Below are 21189 nucleotides of genomic sequence, written 5' to 3' on the forward strand. Positions count from 1 at the left end.
CATTGACTGTCTGCGAACTGTCTGCAGAGAATGTTTTCACTGTTGTTTACTTGAAGGGGTTTAAAGTATTTATTTGTGTGCACTGTACAGCAGCCTTGCACTGAGATAAATATGAATTGGGTGGTCTAAGAAAGACAGGTTTAATTAAATAAAGTGTTTTGCTATAGCACTTCAGGGCTCATTCGTGTAGCTTCTGGGTGTTGAATAAGGCTGCCACCATCATTATCTGACCCAGTGCTAGACCTTCCTGAACCTGGGCTTTGACCTGCAGAACGAACATATATTTCTTTAGGAGGAGCATTTAATTTCCTCTACTCGTGTACTGCTGCTGTAGCTATATCTTCAAAGTTTCTTGATTGCTACTGGGTACCTGCAGGTGCCAAGGAAAAGATTAGTGAGGTTGCATGCCTGGTACAGGATGGCAGAATCAAATGTGCAATAAGGGTGTGATTTCTTTGTGCTACATCGTACAGCAGCCCCAGATATTTTCATTATGTGTGTTAACATAGTAGATTATTTGATCAGTTATAGCTAGGCTATCATGTTTTAAGTTAAGCCCTTTATTAACTGACAAAATCCCACCAAAAGGGAAACAGTGACCATCAGTGTAAATATATAAACACTGATAAACACCCGAACCACCAGAAAGAAAGGAAAGTGGGAGAGAATTAGTCATTTTCATTCCTCCCTTATTAGGTCAACACAGTGTAACCTTGTAATACAAGGTAGCAACAAGACAGACTGGTTCAAGTTTATTCAGCTTGAGCTTTATTGTTAGGGATATCACTAAAACAATGGTTTTCTTTCAGGTGTTCCAGAACACATCCAGTTATGTGTGCTTGAATTAGAGGTGGAAGGTTAAGAAGCAAGTTTTAGGCTTGCTTTAATTATTTTATATATTGTAGAGAATCTTGGATCATTAAAATCATTTTTGATCTTTTGATAATGTTTAATTATTGCACTGATCTATGGAATGGCTGACTTATAAGATAAGAATATTGGCCAATAGGTATTACTTTTACCTAAAGAAAGAATACATAAAACCCTTTGATTCATCAGCCCCTTTCTCTAAAGAGTCAGTATTCATTGAAGGTGAGCTGCCAAACACCCCGGGCTTTAAACTGCCAGTGCAGGTTATAGAAACAGGTACCTGTGCTGTCAACATGCACATGAGATAGTGGTGAAAACATGACACAAGAAGTTCCACATAGCAACGAATTTAATAGCTGCAAGGTTGCCACAACGTTACCTGTGATATCTTGAGCTAATACTTCTTTTCTTTTTACCTAATTGCATTTTATTGCTGGGGGTTTTGGTGCCCATGGTTACAATGTTGTGAGAAACTGGGGCTGATTGCAGAGGCCCCATAACTTTTTGCCCCCATTTTCCACTTTATGCTGGTGTTTTCCTGACTCTGATGGTGCCCTGGGTACTGCTAACCAGTCCCAGGGCCTGTGCTCTGTGTAAAATGGATATGCAAATTAGGCTAATTATAATTGGCTAAGTTAACCTACCTATAAGTCCCTAGTATATGGTAGGGCATGTAGGTTTAGGGACCACAGCATAGGTGGTGCACACCTAGGTGCATTGCTGAGGTGCCCAGTGTCATTTTAAAAGCAAGCCTGCCTTGCTGGCTGCTTTTAAATTAAAGTTATATGCAAATTCGACTTTGGAATTAAAGGTACTTCCAAAGTCTTAAACTACCTTATTTTTACATATAAGTCACCCCTAAGGTGTGCCCTATGTGCCCCTAGGGCTGGGTGCCTTGTAACTATAAGCAGGGACTTTATAAAAAGAGATTTATAAGCCCTGGTGAGGTAAAAACAGCCACATTCGTTTTTCCCTCATTGAAGTAAATGGCCTTCATAGGCTAGAATGGGCAGACTTTATTTTAAATTTTAAAGTCTCCTTAAATGTTACATACCAAGAATTTGGTATCAAATTGATTGTTATAATAAATCCCACAACTTCCAGTTGTGGGATTTAATATAACTAGTGCAGGTAAAAAGTTTAGACTTTACCTAAAAAGTTGCCAATTTCAGCTCTGCATTGTTTTTGCTGCTGTGCTCTGATTGGCCAGCCTGCAGCAGCTTCTGCCAGGCTACTTTAATGAGGTGTGAAGTGGCCTGGCTTCACACAAAGGAATGTTCTTGGGGGAGAGAATCTCCCCTCAGCAGATGGTGAGGCAGGAAGGGGGAGGGCTGCCAAACTGGTCTTCAAAGGCAGAGAAGGACATCTGGAGCACGCAGCAACACCCCCACATCCTGCAACCCCAGACAGCTAGGTGCCCCCTTGATTAGATTAGGAGAGGGGTGTGTTTATGATTTTTAGCCACACCAGTGGGTGGGCTCAGCCAGATCTCTCCTCCAAAAATCAGATTCATCCATTTTGGATTTTTAGAGACTGTTGCCTTCTGGGATGGATTTTTGCCACACTTCCCAGGAAGTGGTCATCACAGGGGGACGACCCTGTCCCTGATTGGAGAACCAGGGCCCCCCTGCTTTTCACCCAGGAGCAAGGATAAAACTGGCAGACCTGCACCCACGCCTCAGATCCCCTCCAGAATTCAACAAGAAAGGAACTAAAGAAGAAGAAGGACTGCCCTGCTGGACCCCTGGCCTGCACCTGGACCCTGCACTCAGAAAGACTGCACCAGCTGCACACTTGGGCTTCACCACAAGAAGGACTTTGCCTGGGGCTTCAACTGGTTCAAGGAGGGACTCCCTGTTTGCTACAGGTGAAAAATTGCTAACCAGAGTCCCCTGCACCAACTCCTGAAAGAAGCGACCAGCTGACCACTGCCCAGTGGCCAAAAAGGAGTTTGCGCCAGGTGCATTCTGGGAGTTGAAGTCCGCACCCCCAAGGACCATCACAGAACTTCTGGACCCTTGGGGTGAGCTGTGGACCCCAAAAGAACCTTAAAAGAACATCTGGGTGAAGCCCCAGAAGTTTGGAAAAGATTGGAGAATTTTTGAAAAAAAGCTCCATAAAGTGACCGACCCGACGCGGAAATTCTAGCCGGCTTGCCTCAACCGCGACCCGGCCTGACTTCGTGATTCGTCCCGGTAAAGAAAAACATCCAAAAAAGAGACTAAGTCCGAACGTAAAAAGTTGACCGGGACCTTCCAGCCATCGTATCCGAGAAGGGCTCCACGGACGTCGGATCAAGATCCAGGTTTACCCCGGTCGAAGGATTTTCATCTCGAAAAAACGACTAAGTCCGAAGGTAAAAATCACCACCGAGGAAACCGACTTCGCGTATCCGGACAAGGGCTCCAGGAGGTCGGATCCAACTGGCAGGTTCGTCCCGGGGAAGAAAAACATCAAAAAAGAGACTAAGTCAGAAGGTAACTTTTTAACCGAGGCCTCCCGCGACTTGTAGCCGAGCAGGGCTCCATCGCGGTCGGCCTGAAAGTTTGACTTTGCCCCGGTCCTGGTGCAACCAGATGACCCGATTGGCGCTTTTTGTTTCTAAGCGCTAGAAAATAATAATACTTTAAAAATTCATATCTCCGGTTCCCCTGAACCGATTTTAATCGTTTTTGTGTCATTTTAAAGATAAAAATATAAGGTATTTTTATAAATTGGTTTTGGATTTTTAAACTGTTTCCTGTGTTTTATTTAATTGCTGTTTTGTGATATTTGAATGCTTTACACTTTGTCTCCTAAGTTAAGCCTTGACGCTCGATGCCAAGCTACCAAGGGTAGAGCTGGGATTAATTTACTGAGACCTAACTGTACTTATGTGGAGGTTTGTGGCTTGTTGCTAGGTGTAGGTACCTACCTGCCCTACCAATAACCCATTTTCCAACATAATTGGAAGCAGCGACGGGATCCTGTACTTGTGTTCAATATCACGTTACAGTTTTAGATAAAACAAATTAAAAATCCTTTAAATTGTCCTAGTGCAAAAATTGTTTTTAATTTTTAATTTTAATTTTTTTAAAATTAATTTGGATTAATTTCAATTATTGAATTTTTGTAATTTTTCTAAATTCTTGTTTCCAATTTTTGCAAAAAGTTTTTGTTGACACAAAACTAGGGAACCATGGAGCTTGATCTGGCTAGCCTACCCACACTGACAGTAGTCCAGCTTAGGGGGTTGTGTATTGAGAGGGGGTTGCCTGCAACCCCTGATCTCAGGAAGCAAATCCTGATTAAATCCCTGACAGCATGGGCTGAGGCCCAAGAGGTAGAGACAGAGGAAGCTCCAGAGGAGGAAGAAAAAGAGGAAGATGCTAACTCTAACCACTCAGGGGAGGGAAGGCATCAGACCCCAAGTGAGGAAGAGGAGGAACGGTCCTCAGTGGATACAGTCACTAGGGGCAGACCCAAAGCTAGTGGTAGGAAGGGGGTCCTTTCAGGAGGAGAGAACCCATCCATCAGAGAAAGAGAGCTGGAGGCCCAGCTAGCATACATAGCTTTGGAAGCAGAGAAGCTGGCCCTAGAAAAGAAAAAGTGGGCATACAAAGAGAAAAGAGATGGAAGCAGCGATAAAGAAGCTGAGGTGTCCATGGGTGGGGGAGTTTGCCCCAGATTACCCAAAGGGGTGGTTCCTGCCTATGTAGAGGGGGATGACATAGATAAGTGGCTAGGGGCCTTTGAGAGGGCACTCCAAATGAGAAGGGTTAGGCCTCAATACTGGGGTTCCCTTTTGTGGGAGTTGGTCCCCAACTCAGGGAGGGATAGGCTTCTGACCTTAAGGGGGGAGGAGGCAGATTCATACCCTAGTATGAAGAGGTGCTTAGCCAAGAAGTTTGGTCTGACCCCAGAGCAATATAGAATGAAGTTCAGGGACACCCAGAAGGTCAGTACCCAGTCTTGGGTTGACTTTGTGGACACCTCACTAAAGGCACTAGAGGGCTGGATTATTGGCAACAAAGTAAATACTTATGAGGGGTTATACAATCTGATCATGGGAGAGCACATCTTGACCAATTGTATCCAAGAAAGGTTACGCCAGCATCTAGTGGACTCTAAGCTGACCAACCCTAGAGAGCTAGGGGAGGCAGCTGATGAGTGGTTGAGAACCAGGGTGGTTGTCAAGTCCCAGGGGGGAGACTCCAAGAAGGGGGGGACAGGTCCCCAAAAACCTAAGGAGGGAGGTGGTAAGCCTACCACAGAGACTCCCTCTGTACCCCAGAACCCTAAGAAGGAGGAGAGTAAATCCCACTCCCACTCTGACAAGCAGAGACAGGGAGACCCAGGGTTAAAAAAGCTCTTGGACAGTAGGGCTTGCTTTGACTGTCAGCAGACAGGTCACTTCAGAGGAGATGCAGCCTGTCCAAGGAAGGTGGTTAGCACTGGGCTGTCCAGTGTAGCCATAGAGGAGGATTCCTCAGATGATGAAGTCCTCCTAGCATTGTGCTGGGAGACAGGACCAGATGGTAAGCTGGTGATCCCTGAGGGTGGGAGTAGGCACTTCCACCACATTCAAGTGAATGGGATCCCTACCACTGGCCTGAGAGACACCGGTGCCAGTCACACTATAGTGAGTGACCGGTTAGTGACCCCAGACATGTATGTCCCAGGAAAGACAAAGAAAGTCAGGATAGCCACAGGGGAGGTCACCTCCAAACCTGTAGCCATAGTGCCCCTAGAGAGGGAGGGTATCCTTGACTGGATTAGGGTGGTAGTCAGTGCTGACCTTCCCCTAGATTGTATCCTGGGCAATGACCTCCCAGAGGTGAGTCTGGTCACAGATGGGGTGGTCGCCCAGGGCGCCCCCCCAACCCAAAGTCCTGGGGAGTCAGTCCCTACAGTTAGGAGACAGGGGTCCCCAAGAAAAGGAAAGAAGAAAAGGAAGGGTAGGCCACTCTTAAAGAGAGTTCCAGGGAGCCAAAGGCCTTCTACCCCAGTAGGGGGGAGCCCAGAGTTGGCCCTGGTGAGGCCTCCCCTGACCCCAAGGAAGTCCTGAGTAGTCAGGCAGCTGTCCAGATGCAGGGTGTTGCCCCTGCACTGACAGAAGAGAGAGTGGAAGGAGGGTGTCTACCACAAGAGGTGGTAGCCCCCCTCTCTAGACAGCAAGAGGGGTGCCAGGACCCCAAAGTTGCCCTTAAAGCAGCTCAGCCACCTGTCAGTGGAGAGCTTAGGGTGTGGTTCTGGGTACTGACAGCTGTCAGTAGCATCTGCTGGGTGCTAGCCTTCCTGGCAGCACTGTACTTGGCCTGGGAGGCAGACCCCAGGGCCAATAGCAAAGTAGGCCCCCTGACCCTATTGGTCATGGTGGGGTTGCTCAAGTGTTGGGTGACCTCTTTGGGTAAGCTAGGTGTTGCCCTAGCAAAGTTTGGAGTAGGGGAGGTGGGCACCTCACTACCCAAGTTGGCAGAGAGAGAGGAGGAAGACCCCCCTAGAGGGAAGTTTCAGTTTGAGTTGGGTCCTTTTACTGTTGGGATGGCTTCACTACCCAGAGGGAGTGACCCTGACAGGGGGATGTAAGGCAGAGTAGGCCCTGCAAAGGGACAGCCAGTTTTCTTCACTGTCTTCCTCGCCTAACAAGCCAGGAAGACTCTCCCAGGGTTGGGCTGAGTCTCCTGGGCGTGTGGGCTGGGGGGGGTTGTGAGAGAAACTGGGGCTGATTGCAGAGGCCCCATAACTTTTTGCCCCCATTTTCCACTTTATGCTGGTGTTTTCCTGACTCTGATGGTGCCCTGGGTACTGCTAACCAGTCCCAGGGCCTGTGCTCTGTGTAAAATGGATATGCAAATTAGGCTAATTATAATTGGCTAAGTTAACCTACCTATAAGTCCCTAGTATATGGTAGGGCATGTAGGTTTAGGGACCACAGCATAGGTGGTGCACACCTAGGTGCATTGCTGAGGTGCCCAGTGTCATTTTAAAAGCAAGCCTGCCTTGCTGGCTGCTTTTAAATTAAAGTTATATGCAAATTCGACTTTGGAATTAAAGGTACTTCCAAAGTCTTAAACTACCTTATTTTTACATATAAGTCACCCCTAAGGTGTGCCCTATGTGCCCCTAGGGCTGGGTGCCTTGTAACTATAAGCAGGGACTTTATAAAAAGAGATTTATAAGCCCTGGTGAGGTAAAAACAGCCAAATTCGTTTTTCCCTCATTGAAGTAAATGGCCTTCATAGGCTAGAATGGGCAGACTTTATTTTAAATTTTAAAGTCTCCTTAAATGTTACATACCAAGAATTTGGTATCAAATTGATTGTTATAATAAATCCCACAACTTCCAGTTGTGGGATTTAATATAACTAGTGCAGGTAAAAAGTTTAGACTTTACCTAAAAAGTTGCCAATTTCAGCTCTGCATTGTTTTTGCTGCTGTGCTCTGATTGGCCAGCCTGCAGCAGCTTCTGCCAGGCTACTTTAATGAGGTGTGAAGTGGCCTGGCTTCACACAAAGGAATGTGCTTGGGGGAGAGAATCTCCCCTCAGCAGATGGTGAGGCAGGAAGGGGGAGGGCTGCCAAACTGGTCTTCAAAGGCAGAGAAGGACATCTGGAGCACCCAGCAACACCCCCACATCCTGCAACCCCAGACAGCTAGGTGCCCCCTTGATTAGATTAGGAGAGGGCAGGAGAGGGGTGTGTTTATGATTTTTAGCCACACCAGTGGGTGGGCTCAGCCAGATCTCTCCTCCAAAAATCAGATTCATCCATTTTGGATTTTTAGAGACTGTTGCCTTCTGGGATGGATTTTTGCCACACTTCCCAGGAAGTGGTCATCACAGGGGGACGACCCTGTCCCTGATTGGAGAACCAGGGCCCCCCTGCTTTTCACCCAGGAGCAAGGATAAAACTGGCAGACCTGCACCCACGCCTCAGATCCCCTCCAGAATTCAACAAGAAAGGAACTAAAGAAGAAGAAGGACTGCCCTGCTGGACCCCTGGCCTGCACCTGGACCCTGCACTCAGAAAGACTGCACCAGCTGCACACTTGGGCTTCACCACAAGAAGGACTTTGCCTGGCTTCAACTGGTTCAAGGAGGGACTCCCTGTTTGCTACAGGTGAAAAATTGCTAACCAGAGTCCCCTGCACCAACTCCTGAAAGAAGCGACCAGCTGACCACTGCCCAGTGGCCAAAAAGGAGTTTGCGCCAGGTGCATTCTGGGAGTTGAAGTCCGCACCCCCAAGGACCATCACAGAACTTCTGGACCCTTGGGGTGAGCTGTGGACCCCAAAAGAACCTTAAAAGAACATCTGGGTGAAGCCCCAGAAGTTTGGAAAAGATTGGAGAATTTTTGAAAAAAAGCTCCATAAAGTGACCGACCCGACGCGGAAATTCTAGCCGGCTTGCCTCAACCGCGACCCGGCCTGACTTCGTGATTCGTCCCGGTAAAGAAAAACATCCAAAAAAGAGACTAAGTCCGAACGTAAAAAGTTGACCGGGACCTTCCAGCCATCGTATCCGAGAAGGGCTCCACGGACGTCGGATCAAGATCCAGGTTTACCCCGGTCGAAGGATTTTCATCTCGAAAAAACGACTAAGTCCGAAGGTAAAAATCACCACCGAGGAAACCGACTTCGCGTATCCGGACAAGGGCTCCAGGAGGTCGGATCCAACTGGCAGGTTCGTCCCGGGGAAGAAAAACATCAAAAAAGAGACTAAGTCAGAAGGTAACTTTTTAACCGAGGCCTCCCGCGACTTGTAGCCGAGCAGGGCTCCATCGCGGTCGGCCTGAAAGTTTGACTTTGCCCCGGTCCTGGTGCAACCAGATGACCCGATTGGCGCTTTTTGTTTCTAAGCGCTAGAAAATAATAATACTTTAAAAATTCATATCTCCGGTTCCCCTGAACCGATTTTAATCGTTTTTGTGTCATTTTAAAGATAAAAATATAAGGTATTTTTATAAATTGGTTTTGGATTTTTAAACTGTTTCCTGTGTTTTATTTAATTACTGTTTTGTGATATTTGAATGCTTTACACTTTGTCTCCTAAGTTAAGCCTTGACGCTCGATGCCAAGCTACCAAGGGTAGAGCTGGGATTAATTTACTGAGACCTAACTGTACTTATGTGGAGGTTTGTGGCTTGTTGCTAGGTGTAGGTACCTACCTGCCCTACCAATAACCCATTTTCCAACAAATGTTAACTGCACCATTAAAAGTCCCAGAACACAATGTGATGTCTGTTAAAAGGCCAAGACTGACTTAAAGTGAAACATATGCTATGAGGACACTTGGCAGCTATGAATGTCCACACAATGTCAGCCTCATTTTAAAGTAGTCAGGAAAAGAGTGAGGAAATGCAGAGTTGACCATGCATAAAGAATCATGTTTCAAGTGCCTTAGAATGTGGGGTTACAAATTAATCTGTTATAATTTAAAATGTTAAAGGCTTCACATAGTACTATGCTGTTGGCAGGGTTAACTACTTCTATGATGTCATAATATTAACTAAGGCATGGGTGAATAACGCCCAGCTGTGTTCAGGAATTCGTTTATTAAATCATTTGAATACACCACTTTTTAACCTCATTAATAGTCCTGTCATAATAGGCAGTCATGAGAGTGAAAGGTAATGACTTGTCAGATGGTAATTAGATGTGAGTTATAGTATAATACACTGACTTTCTGTGCGTAAAACAGTCTAGCATAAGTCCATTGGATACATTGCAAATGGTAAGACTGTACATAACCTGCATTACTGTTCCTTTAAATTAAATAAGTACTTTATAACACTCCCCACAAAACAGAACTTGTCCTGTAAACACTGAAAAAACAGTTCATGTCTATTCTGGGGGTTAGGCAGGTGAAAAAGCACTGATTTCAAAAGGTTTGAAAAACACTGAGAAAGCACCACTGAAGTATACACAATGTGAACACTGAAAATATGACAACCTAGATATGGCCTTGTTCTACGGATACCATGTGCACCTCATCTCGAGATTTTTTTGGGTTGATATGGGAGGAAAGATAAGGAGAAAAGGTGGGTACATGTGAGACTGGGAAAGACTAAGGAAGTTTAAAACAAAAAAGCGTCACAATGGGAGAAAGCAGAAAGCTGTAGGAGTGAGGTGAAGGGGCAGGGAGTTTCTTTAAATGGACTGAAGAGGCCAGAGATGGCTTTAGGATTACGCTGCCTCAGTATTCCGTGTTCGCACATTTAATTGCCATAGCCGTGTGTTTGTGAGGGCGGCTTTGGGCACTGGCACATTTTTAGTTACAAATTAAGCACTGTATGCTTGGTGCAGGGCTCCAGAGGAAGAATGGATGTTTACCTGCATTAGAGTAACCAACCAGATTTCTACAGCTGTTTGCACACTGTGCTTTTGCAAAGCAGCTTTGCGGGTTGGAGAATTTGCTCTTCCATAGCCTGTCCCTCCAGGTACAGTTCCCTATACTTGGGATAGTTGTGGTACCCAATGAAAACACATGGATACCAGAGTAGGAGAGGGGTGTCAAGTACTTACATACATGGCAGATACCTTAACTCGCTGAGCTATTTTGCTAGCTTATATGTTCAGTTTTATCTTTCCTCTATGTGCATTACCTTACTAGTTAAAAATTGTTGGATTGCCATGAAGGTTCTTGTAGGTATATGTGGGAGGAGTGTGCTCCCATACTTTGACTAGGATGCGAGAGATGCTTCGGCAGGGCCACAGCCTGGGCAGTGTAAGAAGTCACATAGAATGTGATTTCTGTATCGGGTGAGTTCACAAACCCCACTATCTGACCAGCTGACACAAGGTGAACCCCACCACGCTCAGGCTGGTCCACCTTATTGCTAAAAACCATCCTCTGACTGCACTCCTTCCTTCCATTTTCCGAGCACCACCTGTCACTTCTGCTTCCTTCAGTTAGCATGGACCAGTACATGGCTTCGCTGGTGGTGGAAAATGGAAGTGTTAGATGCGAGCAGACAGGTACTTGTGAATGTATTCATTCCCATCCGAGACATCAACATGTATTTTTTTCTGTAATCTAGTACAGAAGCAATAAGGCTGTGACAAACAGCGACTGTCTGTCTCGGAGTAGCAAGGGTCAGTCGGGGCAAACTAAAACGGCCTCCAGCACCACGTGGAGGGTGGCTAACAAAGAGCTCATGGATGGGGGCTAAATGAACTGTTAAGAGGGCCTCAGTGGAAGACAGTGACTCGCTGCAGGGAGCTAGAGCGCGAAGAGCCCGCTCTTACCCATGCCTCCTCCTTCAGGCGGAGTTTTGTAGGGAGCTGCTCCATCTCGTGGAACTTCTCTAGTGCTTTTGGGCCTGGTGTGTTTCGAGCTCTAGCGAGGTCCACAGGCACGCTTCGTTCTTTCTAAACGCAGGTCTATTTGCACGTCAGACAAAAGAGACATGAAAACGTGTTGCCCTCAAAGGAAATCAATGTGCCTCGGGTGTCCTTGAAATCTCTTATCCCTGTAAACAAGTTAACAGTGCACCACTCTAGAGAATTTAAAATAGCAAATGTGATCCACAAAATAATACTGTTTACCTACCTTTTGATATTTGCTAAGCTGAAGATGAAGAAAATGTGTCTTTGTTATTTATTTTTCACCACGACTGACATCATTAATATGCTATTGGCGTAAAGGGAATTTTAGCCCTAAATAAGGAGCTGTGAAAGCATCATAAAATCTCAGTTCTCGTCGACTTTTTTCGGGAATTACATCTTGTTCTACTAAATATTTACAAAGAAAATGTTCTATCCAAAATAGACAATTAACAGTTAAAGGTGATGGCATCCATAAGGGTGCAAATCATTTTATCCTGGTTCCCACTCCAGGGCGACTTGCAGTGGTCCACTATTGGTGGATATTTAGCTACTCATCTTTGACTCAGTAAGTAGTGGGCAGTTTTGCTTTTACATAAACTTGGGAGCGCCTGAATACAAACTTGTGCAAGACACACAATGTTTAGAGCTTGATTTAAACAAGCAAACGGGATAACAGTGAAAAGGTTTCTTTGTGGATAAAAACAGGTGCACGTTTTTTTCTTTTACAAGGTGAGTCACAAAAGCCACATAGGGGCCAGATGATGCAGAAAATCACATTGAGCACATTACAATTGTTAGGTGCCCCCCAGACTAACATTTCTGCCCAACAATGAGAGAGAAAAGGCTTTGTCGAAATAGCAAATTTGGAATGTAGTAATCTAGTCTCATTCGGTCTCACAGAATGATCCTGGGCAGTTTACTGTGTGTTAAAAGCTATCACAGTTCCAAAGAAGGGCAGTACTGTAGCAGTTGGTAGAAACTGAGGCAGCCATATCCTTCTAAAAGGAGCATTTCAGTTATATTTCTTTTCAATTACAGAGGGTTGTTCAAGATTCAAGACTAAATAATGTAAAGACTGCTTGATTTCAGAAAACGTCCTGATGCTGGTGGCATTTATTTCAGGGTTTTATAGAGCACTCAGTGGTGTGCTTTGTTTTTTATGATTGCCGTGGATGTGCTAGAATGTGCACGTTAGGATATGGGTGAAAAGTTGCAATCTGGTTGGTAGATGGTGGATCCAGCCAAGTATTTATCAGTGACGGTCCCCTATTTACTGTAGATCAGGTGTTGGTGAGACGGATCAGTTCTGTTTTCAGGCACTTCCTTAAATGCACATAGTTAGGCTCCACCCTTATGCTTGATTTCAGTGCTTTTCCCAACCTTGTAATCGTAAACCCAAGGCATCTCCTCCTCGTTTGGTTAGGTTTGGAAGTTGTCATCATTGACTGTAGTATCCAGCTTGGCATATTGCAACTGTTCATTTTTCACCGTCTTCGACCTTTGGAGCAGTTTACCTCATTCATGATGGAGAGTGTTGATAATCTTGACCACCATATTGCTATAGGCCACAGAGAAGAGCTATTCATTAATGAGAACCAGGAGGTGATGGCATACATAAACTTGGTGGCCAATAGAAAGGTAGTGTATTGTTTTCTCTTTTACCCTATACAAGGAGTTCGTTTATGGCTCTACCTTGACATAAGAGGCTATTTTCTTTCACTGGACCAAGAAAGATGATCCTATTGGCCTAGTGTAACGACCTGTTTTTCAGCTTGCGATGATGTATATTATAATAGATCGTAGAGTCTTATATTTCTCTAGGACTGGTGTTAGAGAGCACACATGTATGCTGTAGAACAGGGTAAGTGTGACCTTTGAGCGACTTTCAAGACACCTAAAGTGACGAAGAGTCCATTGACTGAACTGAGCTTGTTGTCTGTGGCTGAAAAGGAAGTTTTGGATCCATCATAGAACTGATCCTGACATTGCCAGAGGTAGCAATTGCGGTATAATTCCGTTAGAAGAATGTCAAATGGTTTTACGAAAGAATGGGGGCCATCAAGTCTTATTGATAAGGAGTTTTTGCATGGTGAATGTTGTGAAATGTTTCTGCATATAAGTAAAGGATGGAAGTAGGTGAAGGTCTCTGGTAGTAATGTATACTCCAGAGTGAATTGGGTTTGAGCATTCATTAATTTGCACATTATCTTGAAACCAAGTCTTCCAAAGTATCCATTGCTCCTTTCTGTCTGCCCAAATCCCCATCTACCTCCCCTGGGTAATAGAAACTGTTCAAATGTTCTTGCATTACTTTCAAGCTCAAACTTTATTTCTCACGTCCAAGGATTGTTTCCGAGCCCTGTTAGCGTTTCATGCATTGTGTTCCTAAGCCCAGTCTCTCTGCTACTTATATCCTCGTATTGTATGCTCAGTCCGTTTTCAGAGTGCTTTTGCGTTGTGCTACCCTGTCTTCAGGAAAATTGTTCTTTGGGATGTTCTTTTAAGTTCAAGTTTGAAGTTTGGCAAAAGTATAATATCTATAAGTTGTGTCGGTACCAGGAGACCCTGCCCTTTTCCACAAATGTAGCTGCTTGCTTATTTTGGAATTTCAAATATTTGAATCAAGATATTGTTTCAACAGTACTCTCCATGTGCCTTAAGGTGGCGTCATATGGATTCACAGTAACTTCATAACAGTCTGGAAGCGACAAAACAGAGCCGCATATGAGTGCAAACCATCCATGCTGACGTTGTTCCTTCCAGATCTGGAACTCCACTCTCAACCTTGCAATTTTGGTTCAGCGACACTGTACCAGGGACATGTCTCCCCCAAAAACAACACAATTCAAGCTATTCCGTGACACTAGGAAACTGATGTCAGTGATGGACCAGCATGATGTCCCCCTGTTATGTTTGAGCTCAGGTCACAAGTTAAAGACGTGTAATAAGTACAACTGCATACACCAACAGGCAGTCATGGATTGGGAGGTAAAGTTGTATATTGCCATGCATAAGGTTGTGTTCAAAACAGAGGCTCCATTCCAAGTCGCAGGACGATTCTTGGTCCCAATGTCGGTTCCTAGTTAAGCCCTGTTTCTTGTGTGCCCCAAATTCCAGGGGGCATCTCCAGTCAGGCAGTAGATAGCATCATTGAGAAGGCCATGCTGACACCTTTTCAAATTCTTCTTGCTCCATCCAAGTTGCCTTTGGGCACCAAGGAGCAGCAGTGTCCCTCAGTTGGATCTCTGTCGGCAGTCCCATGCCGTGGCTCGCCCAGTTTTATACTCTGGCCCCAGGTTTAATGCCAGTTCCATCAGTATAAGCTCTACTGGTTCCGGATCCAGGTGCAGTGCCTGTTTCTGGCCCCAAAACCTTTATCAGCTCACTTAAATCCTTTGTCACATTATGAAATAACTAAGGCGCTGTTGCGCAGGCCCTCATTATCATATTGAGGCTACTGGATTCGGGCGGCAAAATCGCCTGAAATGTGGGGAACTGAGTCCAGTCCCACACAATGTGACAACTGTCAGCCTAATCCAGGTTTTCCGGCTGCCCAGGAGCAGGGATGATTGCGGCAATTGGGCGCATGATAGAAATGAATCCTCAGGGGTACTGTGGTCGATCATATCTCATTTTCTCTTAGGTACATTAGTCTCACATATGCAAAGACAAGCAGAGGCAGAGAATGGTTCAATAAGGTTTATTGAATTAACTGTATCTTAGATAAAATGGCATGCATTGCAATAGCTAGGATGATAAAACACACTGGAAGCAAAATGGTGACAAGAAGAGTGAAACACAAGAACAGTCCAACCATACAGTCATTATGCGTAATGTATGTGGTTCCTATCTAAGCTATGTTAGAGCACAGCGTGATAAGCCCTATTGCGCCCTTCAGGTTTTCACCAAGGAAGACATCATACCCCATACCTGAGCAAGGAAGCCTGTTGTCTAGAAAGACACCATCCCCAAGTAGGCCAAGGATCCGGTAGTCTAAGCAAGTAGCTGTAGCAAAGGCAATTAGCATGCAGAAGTGGTCATCTGGCTAGAATCTCCCTCTAACGTGTATGGGACAGAGAAGTGTTTTTATAATAAAACAGCTGATGTTCGGAGAAAATGTCCCACGTAAGGATGTGTACGTTTCTGTGACTGTTGGAGAAACAGCATACCACTTTACCGGCAACTCCAACTGTGCCGGCCTGACGAGGAGCTGTCCTATGATGAAGCATGACACCAAATGTGGTGTGTGAGGACTTGTGCTCCTGATTATCAGGACTTCTTCCCTTTTCCTTCTCACCAGTTTTGGAACAGTGTATTATATTATATTATCAAGGTGTTGTATTGCCCTTGATTCTGTGCTAGGAGAATCTGCATCTCTGGAGGTAGCAGGACCATCAGAAGACCTTTCTGGTTGCTATTCACCTTGCAGGGTCCCTGAACACCAGAACAGATAAGCAAATTTTGTCTGGAGGGCCTTGAGTTGTATTTTCATGTTGAGGTGGCATCTTTGATCAGTGAGGTGTGCCCTGGCTAGTTCTGTTTGCCACCATCAAGAACATACAGTTTCAAAGCATCTGTGGACTGGTGTTTTCCCCCTAAAAGGCAGTTGGAGATGCATTCCATCTGTGGTGGGACATGGGTCTCCTGTATGCATTCTAATCACTACCTCAGGTTCTGACAAACGTCAAGGTACACCGGACCTATGACCAGCCCCCTCTCTTTTTAAATCACCAGTTGTGATACTTTTTAGAGGGGCTTGATGCACATGTTCCCTCCAAACAGAAATGAGTGGGATCTAAATCTAATCCCAATGTTCCTTATCTGCACATTATTCTAGCCTATACACAGTTGTTTGCTATGACTTCTGATGATCAAGACAGTCTTTCTTATTACCATTACTTCTGCTAACAAAAAAATCTACAGGTGCTCTTTGTGCAACCTCCGTATACCACTTTCTTCCCGGACAAGTTGGTGATGTGTACCTGGGATGCCTTCCTTGTCAGTTAGTCGGTTTCCTTGCCAACTGTTTTTATTCTGCTAGATCCCTGAAACGAGGAGGAGAAGCTCAGAGGACTTTGAGTTGCTAAATGGATCTGAAAGACTATTATGTAGATGATCAGCTCTTTGTGGGGTTCACTGGCACCAAGAATGCCAAGGCAGTGCCAAAGAGGACTGTGTTGAAGATGAGTCCTCTGTGTTAAAATCTGCTAAGTGTGCCTACTAAAGAACCCCTGGAAGGCCTGCAATGGCCAAGGCCGCTACCACAGCATTGCAAAGAGGGGTGTTGGTTCCGAATAATATATATCAGGCTGCAAAAGTGTGTCTGTGTACACACTTTCACAGAACATTACTGCCATAGCAGCCAGGTTTGACGACAGGGTCATTTTGCCTGCTCTGTCCTGCAGGACTTCTTAATCTGAGTACACTTCTGAGACTCTCGAATGGGAGATAGTTCTGTGGTATTTCTTCCAAAGGTGTGGAATTTCCACTTAGAAGTATCCATCAAAAGAACAAGTTACTTATCTTCAGTAACACTTTTCTGGTGAATATTCTTTTCTATCTTCAGATTCCTCACTTTCCTCACACCTCCTTTTCTGTGGAGTGGACACCTAAACATCACAATACAGTCCTAAGTTAGATTTTAGCATACTGTTACCTTAAATTTCTTAGAAGTGCTCAGCTTCCTAGGATACAGAAGGAGAACAATTAAGAAACTGATGCTTACATACAACTCCAATCAATCACTTCTGGGGTGATATATAGTTACCACAGAGCCACATCATACTATGAGCATTAATGAAAAATCTCTGAATCCAATCTGGCTCTGTAGAATATTCTATAGGTGTGAGGAATCTGCTGTTACTTAGAGTATAATATTGATTATATGGGTGCGAATGATGCTGCTAGCATCATGTAGTTGTTGCACAGCATGGGACTGAATGAGAATCCTTGTGGTACTCTGCAGATGAATTTGGCAGTGACCAATGTGAAATTAATCTGGCTGTTGACTGGATGTGGCCTATGAGGTAAGAGTGATCTAGCGGAGCGCTGACCCCTAATACCGGCATCTGTTTGGCGTTAAATGCGACAGGGTTGGAGATCGTATTGAAGACGTGCATAAATTCAGAAGGATAAGGGCAGCAGTGTCTCCTCTGTCCATGGTCAGTCTGATATAGTTTGTGTCGGGGATGAGGATGGTCTCAGTTCTGTGGTTAGGTCTGAAGCCAGATTTGATGGTGTTGATGCAGTTGTTTTTGTTATGGTGGGTAGCTTGATGTTTGATCATAATATTCTCCAAGACTTTTGCCAGAAAGAATAGTAGTAAGGTGGGCCAGTAGTTTGCTAGTGTTTTAGGGTTTGCTGAGGATTTCTTTAGGAGAGGGAAACTGAATCCCAGAAGTTGGCTGAGTTGATCAAGTCATTAATGTGTGAGGGCTGAGATCATAAAGCACAGACCATTAGTGAATACATGATGATGGCAAAAGTCTGAAGATTCTTGAGAGTGTATGGTGCCCATGGCTGCTGCAGTTTCTTGAATGGTGATGGTGGGCCAAGTGGTCAAGGTGGTCCTTTGGGCATTAGAAGTGAGGGCAGGGAGGCTCTGAGGGTGGATGGGTGTTAAGGCTTGAAGTTGTTGTACATGCTGGTGCTCTTGCTGCTGAACAAGAGGGATAGCTGGCGGCAGAGGTCTTGTGTGGGAGTGTTGCTGGCAGTGTTTGCTGTGGGAGAGGTGAAATCTTTCATAATGGTGAAGATTTCCTTTGTGGTTTTCGTGATGCTTCTGTTGCTCCCAGGGAGGATGGAACGATTATTGTTGCTAGATCTGGGGAGGTTGAGATCCAGTATTCTTCAAATGCTTTGTTCCAATCCTTTTGTGAGGGTTTGGTAATGGCATTTGTGCCGTGGTAAGGAATGGGTATGTTTTAGTGGATGAGGGCATGGTTGTATGAGGTGACGGGTGTGGGTATGTCCCCTGTGATTTTGCTGAAATGGGTGAAGATTGGGTCGAGTAGGTGTTTTATGACGTGCGAGGGGCCTTCCGCTTGCTGGGTGAGTCCAAAGTTTGTCAGGTCTTCTAGAAGGTTGGCTGTGTTTTGGGTGGGATCCTCCAGGAGGACTGAGTTGCTGCAGTTTAGTATTAAGGGAGGTGACAAAGTCCTTGATTTTGCTTCCAAAGTTGGTTTAGGTCCAGGGGGTTGTTAGACCAAGGTACCGCGCAGTAGTGTTGGAGGTGTTCATTGAGTTTGAAAATCAGATGCTCCATTGTACTGTTGGTGCTAGGTGAGGTAGTGGAGCACTGAATTTGTTCTTTGAAGATGGTGGTGAGTCCTCTTCTCGGTCTGTCACACAGTTCCTGTATTATAACCTTGTACTGGGTGGGGCTGTCTGTGGTAACCACTGAACCCGACGGAAGCAGAGGAGTAATGGCTATGGGTCGGAGGAGGTCCTGGTACTGGTTACTGCTGGGACACTGGCGGTTGGAGACAGGCTTGCCTTTGACACTTCAGCGCTGCTGTCACCATTAAGTAAGAAGGGAAGGGGATGGGCTTTGGTTCAAAGGGCCAGGCTAAGTGAGTGGTGGGAAGGAAGCAAGGTGCATAAGAGGAGTCAGGAAATACCCCAGCAGGGGGAGAAGTACTTAAAGGAGAGCAAAAAAGTGGAAATAAATGAAGGAAAAGAGGCGGTAAGAGCACTTGTGAGCAATTTGTTTTTTTTTTAAAGGGGACAAAGGAGCTTAAGACTAAAAAAAGCCAAAAGATGGCAAGGATTGAATGAAAAAGGCAGAGAAACATTCAAGAATGAAAGTCAAGAGCACAGAAGAGTGGCAAAGAACCAGTGGGGTAATTGGATAATGTTGAGGTTTTTTATTAGAAAGAATGTCTAGGCTTCGATTCACTGGTTGAACAGCAAGAGTGGCTACTTTGGTTGTCTTATCAGTGTGTATCAAGATGATCACCTTGACCTTTGAATGGTGAGTTTCTTACTCTGGGTCCCTTCTCACCAACATCCATTCTTTTCGCAGCTATATGAAGACTTGATGAAGGATAATGGAAGGATTCGTCTACAACTCCAGGAAATGCAGAGCTTAGTGACGCAAACTAAGGTTGAGCTGGAAAAGGCCAATCAGGTACAAGTGGGCTTTCTGTATCAGAAAGCCAGAGCTGGTTCACGTACAGTTGGGCTAAAAGGTGCAGTTTCTTTGCTAGCTTGGACATGCCCATGTTCTGATTATGCTTCGTGGGGATAGTAGACTGCCCATATCTCAGGTCTCGGTCTCTGTACTCTAGTAGTGATTGGCTGCAGATTGGACAATACACTCCTGTAATGGGACTCGCCCTTTGAAAGCATACTCTGGTCTTTAGGTTGACATTGTATTAGGTGCTTCGCATTAGCGACACTGTCTCAGTTGTCTGTCCTGAAACCTGTCACACTGTTTGTGTTTTCAGACTCTGGCACTCTTGATTCCCCCTTGTTTCTATCTCATTTGTCTCAAAAGTGAACTGACCTTGTCTGTGGATTATTGGTTTCTCAAGCCCATTATTTAAGTTTGCTCTCTGGATCTTATGAGGATCCCTATTAGCACACCCTGCTTCTCTATAGCCCCTGAAGTGAGCTAGCTGTTTTGTCTATTCTGCCTCATACATGAATCTGTGATTATTATTTTTTTTAATCTATAGCCATTGGTTGGAGTGTAATCTGGTGTCCTAGGTCGCCATTTTAGGGAGTTCTGTGCTCTGGGTTCATGGTTTTGAGGTGAAGTGAAGTTGAGGGATATGGCAAGCAAAGCCAGAAGTAGTCAAGCACTGGCATGTTGAGGAGTTGTTGGCCACTGACTCTGAAGCGTCTTATGGTGGGGCACTGCGTCATTACCAGGATGAGGGGGTCATTTGTAACAGCTGTTTGTTTAATTTTATTTTTCAGAGACAGGAGAGGACGGTGGACCGCTCAGTGCTGCTGGACACAGAGAAAAGGGTGAGAGAAAGAGAGAACTAAACAGGTGGAAGTGATTAAAGGAATCCTAAGTAGGAGTTCAGAGCTTGGGGAATGGGCAGTTTGGGTTGTGCTTGAGAGGTCTATTTTATCATTCACAGCTCGCTGGGCGGTAAAGGGATTTGGCAGCAAGAGGGATGTGGGCCAAAAACATTTAATTAAAAAAAAAAGAAATAACTTACCTGCTCCGCTGCCACGCTGCTCCTCTTTCCAGGTCACTGCAGGCAGGCATAGGCTCCCAGCCTTCTCTGCGACCAATCCTGACGCTGCTTAGAGCAGCATTAGGATTGGACAGAGTGCCCTGGCAGAATGGGAGCCTGTGCATGCTCTCTCCAGCCCAGCAACACAGTGCCGGGTTGGAGAGAGCACAGTGCGCATGTGTGTTTGGCTGGCCCGAGACGGCCAGCCAAACACAAATGCGCAGAGGGGAGTGCATGGGGCACTCCCCCTTGATATCCCCCTAGGCCCTGCCCCTTTAACAACAAAACAATAATAAACACAGTTTATTATCGTTTCGTTTTTAAAGGATTGCAGCTGCTACTTGTGGGGGGACGACACTCTGCCATGGCAGAGGAGCTGCCGCTGTGTTTTATGTTAATAAAACATATGCGTACATACATTCACCTCCCTCTTTTCTTTCTGCCTTGTCTTTTCTCTTTTGTCCCTTTTCTCTCTCTTCTTGACTTTCCCTTGTCTCTCTTGACCTTCCACTCCTAGTTACATGTCTCCTCTTTGTCCTTCCGTCTTTCTCGTTCCTCAGCACTCTTACTTCTAGCTTTCTTCATGTTTTTTTAAAATCACAGTCTCTCTTCCTCACTGACAGGAGAAGGCAATCCTGGAGCGAAGAATTTCTGAGCTACAGGAGGAATTAAAGGTAGGAAATAAACAGAAGGGAATATAGATGTGTTTTTGTGAGTTGTTTTAGTTGTTTTGAGAAGGGTTTGATACACCAGTTGGTGGGAGAGGAGCGTGTGTTCATTGAAGCCTGAAGCTCTTCACCTCTGTCCTTATGGTCAATAA

General features: G+C 45.2%; 1 protein-coding gene across 2 annotated transcripts in view; it reads left to right on the forward strand.

Annotated features, from left to right (window-relative positions):
- The window catches only part of LOC138284474 (protein phosphatase 1 regulatory subunit 12A-like), a 409508-nt gene that overhangs the window by 384726 nt on the left and 3593 nt on the right, over window positions 1-21189 (forward strand). For both annotated transcript variants that reach the window (XM_069223275.1, XM_069223274.1), the window contains exons 22-24: window positions 19202-19306; window positions 20101-20151; window positions 20993-21043. In XM_069223275.1, the coding sequence (XP_069079376.1) occupies window positions 19202-19306; window positions 20101-20151; window positions 20993-21043 (207 nt within the window). The remainder of the gene's footprint in view (window positions 1-19201; window positions 19307-20100; window positions 20152-20992; window positions 21044-21189) is intronic.

The sequence above is a fragment of the Pleurodeles waltl genome, chromosome 3_1 (assembly GCF_031143425.1).
Source record: "Pleurodeles waltl isolate 20211129_DDA chromosome 3_1, aPleWal1.hap1.20221129, whole genome shotgun sequence".
Classification (NCBI taxonomy): Eukaryota; Metazoa; Chordata; class Amphibia; order Caudata; family Salamandridae; genus Pleurodeles; species Pleurodeles waltl.